This window comes from Carassius carassius, chromosome 39 (assembly GCF_963082965.1).
Source record: "Carassius carassius chromosome 39, fCarCar2.1, whole genome shotgun sequence".
Lineage (NCBI taxonomy): Eukaryota > Metazoa > Chordata > Actinopteri > Cypriniformes > Cyprinidae > Carassius > Carassius carassius.
The window spans coordinates 17,058,512-17,067,681 of NC_081793.1; the positions used below are offsets into that span (position 1 = coordinate 17,058,512).

The following is a 9,170-nucleotide window of genomic DNA, read 5'->3' on the forward strand; positions in this document are numbered from 1 at the left end:
AGAAAGAATAAGGCTTGAATCAATAAACGTTTCTTTATTCCTCATACATATAAACAACCTTGCCTTAATCAAGTAGAATACATTTTCGGTTGCAGAATAGAGCTACATAAGATTTAATTTGCATTATTATGACCCTTCAAAAATAGCCACAAATACATAGCTACAAAATGATACAGATATGAAGGCATATATATCCTTACAGATGCAAGGTGTGACATTAAACAAGCAGTGTTTCTGCAATTATTCAAATAAGATCCCCACATTGACATGACAAGTCAATATGTTTTCAAAGTGGTCTTAAAGGGTTAGTTCGCACGAAATTGAAATTTAGACCATAAATTACTCACCCTCAAGGCATGGTGTATATAGTCTCAGCCTCAGACGTCACGGCCACAGACCGTTGGCTAAACGTCTGATGCTTATGGCACACAAAAGTGGAAACACTTTTGAAAACAGGCCTTCGAATAAGTTTCAAAGTCGTCATCAGATTGGTTGAATTATACATGATTTCTGGAAGACGTGTGTGACGCGTTCTTTAATGTTCTGTCCAGAAACAAAGATGCCGTGCTCAAAACCCTCACAAAAGAAGAAAGCCGTTGTGGTTACAACTTTGATGGCGAGCGCTTGTCAGCATCAACTAAACGCTGAATTCTCAAAAGTATTTTTGCGGCATGGAATATTTAAAATACATCAGAGAGTTACGGGGTGGGGGAGTTTGGATGGGTGACTTGGCCAAAGAAAGCTGCCATCAATTCCAGACCTTCACCTGTCAGTCTGAAGGTCTGGCTACGTGAGACTTGTAGGTGTATATGACTTTCTTCTTTCAGACGAATCCAGTTGGAGTTATAGAAAAAAAAATCCTTTGATCTTTCAAGCTGTTTCATGGCACTCAGCAGGTGTTTCAGTTCTTCAATCCAAAAGAAGTTAAATAAAAATGTCTCACATGGCTGCGGTGGGTTAACAAAGGCCTCCTGTGGCAAATCGATGCGTTTTTGCAAGAAAAATATTAATATTCAAAAGGAAATAATCACTTTAATCAAGCTTGCACCAACAGTTGTACAACTGTTGTTCCGAAGAAGAACAGTTCCGGGGGAATGATGTATGAGGTCAGCGTCGCGCATTAGCCGATAAGTCTTGAGAAAACCAACGTTTGTTGACAGGAGCAAAGAAAGCAAAGTTTCCTTACTGTAGCAAAGGAAAACCAGTCTCATTTTGGCTTATATTGAAATCCTCTGACATTCTTCTTTACAAATCCTTGTTTTTTACTTCTAATCCGTGACCATTGTTTTGATCTCTCCCCTGCGCTTCCACATTTGTCACTTCTGAGTGGTGCAAATGCAAAACCAACCTCATACCTCATTCCCCCGGAACTGCTTTGTTTACAACAGTAAGCGCAAGCTAGATTAAATTGATTATTATGTTTTAAATATGGTTATTTTTCTTACAAAAATGCACAGATTTGCTGAAGGAGACCTTTGTTCACCCCCCCTGAGCCATATGAAACACTTTTTTAAATGGATGGGCGCTTTTTATTTCACTTCTTTTGGACTGAAGCACTGCTTAGTGGTTATGAGTGTCATTAAACAGCTTGAAAGATCAAATATTTTTTTATATATAATTCTGAGTGAATTTGTCTGAAAGAAGAAAGTCACATACACCTAGGATGCCTTGAGCGTGAGTAATTTATGGCGTAATTTTCAATTTTGAGTGAACTAACCCTTTAATGATGCTTCTATATCATGAATTCTATTATAACATTTACTGTGTGTCCCCCAGTGAATCATTATATGTATATCCTACTAAATACAATGCAAAACCAATTTTTTTATTCCAAGGATCACACATAAACTCAGAAAGTCCCTTGAATAAGGAAAAAATATTTTTGTGCTTGTATTCAAAGAGGAAGAAGGAAGCGAGTGACAGCCCTCCTACTGGTGAGCGTGTGGGTGATGTGTTTGCTAATCAATTTAGTTAACGCCTCTTTATTCACACAGCCGTGTATGGACAGGTTGCAGATTTGTCGCTGTCTGGATGAACAGCTGATGTTTGTTTTTTGTGACTTAGTAATGTTAACTACCAATCTATGAGCAAGACTCGACAATGACTGTAATGTCGAAATGATAAGTGTTTAGGCCTGTTAAACCAAGAACTTTAACTATAAAGATAACTATAATAATCATAACTATATTAGCGTCTACACATTGCACGATAACATTCTGTTTATTATAAGCTCACGCTGAAGTTCTGTCATCTGCCACTCTAAATGCTTAAGCTCTTTAGTAGAATTCTGATTGGCTGTTAATGTTTTTAGTTGTTCAACAGCTGGAAAAAACTATATTGTTCCTCTGTGCCATTATCAGTATAGTTGTGGTGTGGACTTTGCTATTCTTTTATTTGTAGAATGACTTTTTAAAGATCTCCTGTGGTAAAAATCAAGGTTTTAATCTTGTTAACATGTCTGGTAAGACAACCCACTGATTGAAATTCATCAGTCATCACCACTGCTGAGCAAAAATGCAGTTTGAAACAGCCCATTTCCTAATGTCACTAACATGTAACCAATCCCAAGTAGTGGCTTTTCATAATATTAGCTGTCTAAGACAGTAAACAGGAACATGGTTTTGTAACATTGATAATGTATTTAGACTAAACGCTAATGATATCAATTACAGTTGAGTATCTGACATTGTAGAAAGCGATATACATAAAATGCATCATGATTAAAAACATATATTGCTAAATTAATCCAGTGCTGCCACTTGTCATTTTGCAGTGTTTACTACTTCAGTTAACTGATTGGAAGTGTTTCAGGTAGTATGAGCTGATGCGACTGAATGGAGGCGGGACTAATTTGCATATTGTGTATAGAAGAGGAGATAAGGGTTACACGTTATATCGAAGTCATTTTAAGACAAAAAATGTTTTAATGGGGGAGGGTGGTTTAGACGTAATTTTGCTTATAAAGTTTTAAAGGATAAAGGAGTTAAATCATTGACTGCAGGGGGACTTATCTTTATCTTTATCATTATCATATTAGTTACCGTCCTTGGTGTAAGCAGGCCTTTTCACAGTATTTGCTTCCATATTATGCTCAGATGCTTCTATTTGGCCACTCTAAAACCTTTTTACTTTAGTTTCCCTTGCTTTGCACTTTATTGGGAGCTGAATTAATGATTTAGCAAGTCAAGGGGACCTCTCCATGGAAACATGAGAATTCGTGTAAGCTCCTTCTAGGCTGAGCACTGTCAGGACACAAGGTCCCACCAGATGCCCGTTCCAGGCAGCCTGGCCATCTGTAGTTGTCAAATGCCACAGTTGTCCATTTCATACACAGGAAATGCTGTTGGATCGGTTTTGTTTGTTCACACAAGAAGGGGGTTACAACATAAACATTGGCTAATGTATTTCCTTTGGATCGTAATGCTTTATTGTGCACTTTCCAGCTTTGGGCTGGGGATTTGCCTCTTTTGTACAATTCTTTTAGCCCCAGGATGGACAGGAATTGCTCCAGATGGCTGTATTGTACAAAATCAATGAATTCCATGTGTCCTTGAGGACAGAGGTACTTGTGTTATTATTTGGATATAATAGGTCCGCACAGAGAGTCTAAATGCTGATTTTTCCACATCAGACGTAGCGTGTTCCTTAAACTATATTTCAGAATCTTGATTTAATATAAAGGCACAGAAGAGCAGGTGATATTACTAAGCTGAAGACCAGCAAGTTCTCAGGACGATCTATGCTACAGTTAATTGAGAAACTCAGAAGAGAGACTTCGCACGCACCGTGCTGAGCGGAATTTGAGTTCGTGGTAGCACTGCACAAAGCTGTGGTAGATAAAGGTAATGGGCAGAGCCAGAAGCACAATGCCACTCACGACACACACGCCACCCAGCACGCGTCCAGGAATGGTGATGGGGTACATGTCTCCATAGCCGACAGTCGTCATGGAGATAATAACCCACCAGCAGGCTGCCGGAATGCTGGCGTAGTCCTCATTGCTAGTCTCCAGGTCAAGGCCATGCTCCAACAGCTGTGCCAGGGCGCTGAATATCGCCATTGCGACGAAGACAAACACCAGCAGCATGACCATTTCGCGGTAACACCTGCGCAGCGTAAGCCCGAGCGTCTGCAGCCCGAGGAAGTGACGCGCCAGCTTTATAAGCCAAAAGATGCGCATCATTCGTAGTACACGCAGGGTGACTCCTGCTCGCTGTAGTTGAGGGTTTTCTCCTGTCAGCGCTGTCACAGCGACAGACACGTAGTAAGGCGTGATCGCCAGGAGGTCAATAATGTTAAGGGGGCAGCACACAAACTCACATTTGTCCCGTGAGACAATGAAGCGCACTATGCATTCGGCAGTGAACCAGCCAATGCATACTGCCTCGATGATCCTGTGAGAGTAGGGGAGAATAGAGAGAAAAATATATGGAAAGAAAATAAAAAAAAGAGAGAATTAGAGGGTATAAGAGAGCGATATGATCACGATTTCAATTTCTGGGAGCAGTACAAGATAAGTTCAACTGACAGTATTTGTAGCATAAAGGTGACTACCACAAAAAAAATATCTGATTTGTTCCTCCTTTCCTAAACTTCCATTAACATACTCTCTGTTTCAGTAGACACAAAACATAAACAATATCCATTTTTCATATTACCCTTTAAAAAGTGTAAAGTTGTATCCATTTTTACAACATAAACCTTAAAACCCTAAAACAACTAAAAATGATGACGACATTGCAGCTCAAATAATACACTGGTTTTAAAAGAAGAGTGCTTTTATACAATTTCTTACTGTAAACTTAATTTTTTCTTTTTCTTTTTAAATAAACAATGGACAAATCAAAATCAGTTTATGTGATAATCAACATTATGCCACAAGTGCTTTCAATTCAGCTTAACTTTTTTTGGACCTGGAATATTCCCGTACCAAACACGTCCTTGAATATTACCAGTGAATATGAATATAAAAACAATAATAACCACTAAAAAATGCTTCTAAGCAGCCTTCAATTACCATTACGTTTTGTTATTGTAAATAACCAAGTCATGCAAAGTATTTAGATCAGATACCATGCAGCCATGCAGTTAATGTGTTTTTATACGGAAAATGTCCTCTCATTCAGATTGTGTAAACAGCTCCAGTCTGTTGTTGACAGTGGAGTCAGTGTCTGTGGAAGCTGCAAGGCAGAGAGGTATGCTTGCTCAGTAGACCTTGAACTTCTAATGCAAAAAAAAAATGCCATTAAATTTGATTTTTTTAAATTTGAGTGCACCTTAATATCTGTTAATATTTGAAGTAAGAAATAATAGTTTTGGAAGGCTGCATCTACAAAAGATTTTGCCCGTAAATTTGCTCTTTCACTCTGAATGGTTTTACTGTACTGCAAATATTTAAAGAGCCGTGATAGACTTAAAATTACATTGAGGACATCTGTTTTGGCAGGAAGGCATGCAAAAAGGGCCAATAATTACTGTTACGTGACGATGTGATAATATATGTATACATGTGCCCACAAATGCCAGAATGCTGGGTTAAGAATGAATGCGAATGCTATTATCATCCTCAGATGGCACGTGAACATAAAAATCTATACATTTAAACATTTGGACCTTTACAGGCAACAAATGAACGGACATTTAAAGATGAATACAAAACAAGGGAATGAGATCCACAAAAACATCGTTGACATCTTTGGAAATACTGTAAGACTGCATGCATGACAAACCTCACTGGTTTTATTTGCAGCTTGTCATACACATATTAGAACACATACCTGAGCCCTGAGACAAACAGTGGCCACTGTGGGAAATGGAATCAAGACTGCACTGGATACATAAAGAAAAAACCTACTCACAAATACTTCCAGACAGAGAGAGACGGGGACATAGAATACCCAAAGTGACAATGTGACTCATTACAGCGAATATGAAAACATGACTGTAATTTTTAATCTCTGATGGAGAGTACCAGGACGATGTCATGTTCATTTTGGATAATGACAAAAAGTCTGCACAGAATATGGAAATCTAATTGTAATAATTTCATGACAGGTTTAAATGCAGGGGAGACTGGGGAGGTTTCTGGGACACAGAGGGTGTCGTAACAGCATCACTTTAACTTATTAGGCCACATGGGTGAAATCACCACCCTCCTGAGGTAAAAGAAAAAGTTTTAAATATGTTTGTAAAAATATAATGGGGGGGGGGGGGGGCAATGCCAATTTTTTTTTTACCCACAAAGATTACATAGAATGATAGCCTACAGTTTAAATTGCAATTGACACACATATTTAGTCTATTTTAAGAGCTGTTTTAACATAATTATTATTTTAAACAAGTAAATATGATTACCATGATAAATGTAAGCACGACCAAATATAAAATCTCCATGTTTTCAAATCGTGTTAAAAATCAGTCATGTAGTGAGGAAGGTGGTAACGTTGTAGTAGACTTCTATATCTACTTTAATTAGTAGCAGACAAAAAAGAATATTACATCATCAAAGCCACACTGCGCAACAAAAAAAAAACTCTTATAGTTACAGTTACAGACGCTGAAACGAAATGTGTTACAGCACTCTCGGGTCCTCCCTTCTCATGCTGACGATAGATCTTTTTAGCGACATCTATTGACCAAACGAAGTACGTCATCTAGAAAAACAAAAATCACCATCGCGATATTTTGCAGGCTTCATCTTACATTATCATTATTGCGTTATTTTTTCCTTGTTCTAATATTGTTTTTACTGTAATACAGAAAAAAACGTTGAATCAACAAAAATAATAGGTTATTTGGTAATGAGAGATAGCTGAATTTTTATATAATATTATGGAGTGTAATTTAGAGTTTTGCTTTTAGGTGTTTTTTTTTTTTTTTTTTAGAAAAGATAGTTTGAATTGAGCTCGTAAAGCAACCGGATATAAACAAGTTCAGGGGGACCCTGTACCATCACAACATAGGCTTTTCCATTCTAAAATCCTATTTGTGGAGAAGAGCTTGATTCCTCCTATTATATATGGAGCTATGGAGGGGTAGGCATGCTTGTAAAACTGAGCTGTCCTGTGAGGGATGCAGCTAATTTTGCATTTACACCACAGACCACAGCAGTTGAACTCGTACATGTACCTGTGTTCTTCCACCGTGTTGTTTTTTGCTGTATCCCAGTCCGGCAGAGTGCTCGCGCAAAGGATGACCATAGACATAATGACAAAAACCACTGACACGGATGCCAGGATCTGCGCAGCGACAGAGGAAGCTGGTTCCTCAAAAGTCCTCCTCATCCTCTCCAGCCACCGCGCGTTCCCTCCCTCAGAGGCGAACCGGGTGACCTGATCCTCCTCACCTCTGGACTCCACCTCTGCCTTGATGTCCTCCTCCGAAAAGTACGTGTAAGTGTCGGACATCCTATCCTCCAGTCGCCGCTGGCAACAAAACTCCAAATGCGAGCTCTCCAGGCCCCAGTAGATCATCTCGTTGTAAAAGGAAAGCTCGCACATCTGCGGGACGAACCTAAGCTTTCCAGATCGCACGTAAAGCATAATAAAGACAAACGCCTCGGAGTGCCTGTCGAAGAAAAACTCGTTCCTCTCTCGGTCATAATCATCACAAACCTCCAAGACCTCTTTTTCTGAGGAACAGCTGTGGAGTCTGCTCACTCTTCGCAGGGGAAAATCCTTTATAACTTCTCTGGTGAAAGCATACTTAGTGCCACCAACGTTTAGGATGCATATATTCTTCCCAAACTTCATTTTGGATCAGATTTGCACCACCGATTCGAGCGAAAAAAAGAGACGCGACACACAATATGGCTTAATGATGGTCATAGTTAAAATCCAGTATGTTTCTGTAAGCGCGAGAAAAAATAAACAGCTCCAAACTCGCGAGTCCAACTCAGCAGCTATCTTAGATTCTAAAATGATTTTTTTTCCCCAGATTGTGCGCGAGTCAGTTTGGAGAACAGTGGGAAAGTGACTTCTTGCTTTGTGCATCATCTAAACTCTAGTCTTCAGTGGGCTGTTTCATGCAGTGATGTCACAGATCCACGAGCCTATCGGGCTCGATTGTGCGCTCCAGAAGAACGGGCGTTCCCAAACGCAAAACGAGTTTTTCCACGACGCATGTCCGGGATTAACAAGTGAACTTGCTGGACTTAATATCTCTTTAGTTAACAATGGTGTAGACCAGGAGGACGTCACGCTTCAATATTAAAATCCATATTGGACGGTTTTTCCTATGGTTGTCTACCCACACCCTAAACTAAAATAAGACATTGCTCCCTGCTTGTAGTGTTGTTCTAGCAATTAGTCTAGGTTACATTTCTTGAATGTAACGTTAGCGGTTTTGTAAAAACCATGTAGCATAGCTAAACTATTTTATTGCCTTTTAGGGTTTTCTCTGTGTTATTTCCAGCAATAAAGTAATCTCGTGTTTTCAGTTTACTGGCTGAATCAATAAAGGGTTTGATCGGTCTGAATCGGTTCCTGATTTAGTCTGAATGATTCGAACAACTTAGTCTAATTTATAATGAATTTGTATTTCATTTTATGATTTTTTTCCCTCAAATATTGTATCAGGAATATACTTGAATCTCCCAGAGTTAAACGCCTCTTAAATGCGTTTATTTATGTATCATTGTAAACATTTTTTACAGGTAGCCTATTTTAGGCTTAACTATTTGTATTTTTTTAATATATTTTTAAGCAATGTACATTAACACGTTTAATATACATGTATTTTTCTTAATTATTAATTATAATCCGAATTAATCACTCTTTTAATCCGAATCATTCCAACCGGGTCGGAATCGGTTCGTCAATCAATTTAGTCTTAAAGATTTGAACAGCTCACTCACGCACTGATTCGTTACTGAAATGATCTTACATTCATTTTTCTTTTTTTACCTTATCTTAAATATATGTTAAACGTAGCTATGATCTCCAGAGTAAATCGCTTTTAAAGATTTTTTTTCAAATTAAAAAGATTTTCATTGGCGAATATTATTATGTAGGCTAAACTGTGCTTATTTTTAAATATCACTTTAAAAATGACCTACAGTAACCAAGTTTAATTAATCTCATGTTCTGTGTAAAACAGTCTGTAGACTTCATTCACCCCCCCCCCCCCCCCTATCTCCTCCTCTCTCATCATCAGGAAGCTGGTGCGCTCGA

General features: G+C 38.5%; 1 protein-coding gene across 1 annotated transcript; it reads right to left on the bottom strand.

Annotated features, from left to right (window-relative positions):
• Nucleotides 1–2,964: 2,964 nt before the first annotated feature.
• LOC132121498 (potassium voltage-gated channel subfamily G member 3-like) lies at nt 2,965–8,008 on the bottom strand. Its single transcript, XM_059530964.1, has 2 exons — nt 7,129–8,008; nt 2,965–4,394 (listed from the first exon to the last, which is right to left on the bottom strand). The coding sequence occupies exons 1-2, from the start codon at nt 7,749–7,751 to the stop codon at nt 3,749–3,751; spliced, it is 1,269 nt and encodes a 422-aa protein (XP_059386947.1). The 5' UTR covers nt 7,752–8,008; the 3' UTR covers nt 2,965–3,748.
• Nucleotides 8,009–9,170: the final 1,162 nt, after the last annotated feature.

Coding starts and splice junctions, on each gene's coding strand:
- LOC132121498 (XM_059530964.1), bottom strand. CDS start 7,751: ATGAAGTTTGGGAAGAATATATGCATCCTAAACGTTGGTGGCACTAAG. Junction 4,395..7,128: donor AACACGGTGGAAGAACACAG/GTACATGTACGA, acceptor CTACTCTCACAG/GATCATCGAGGCAGTATGCA.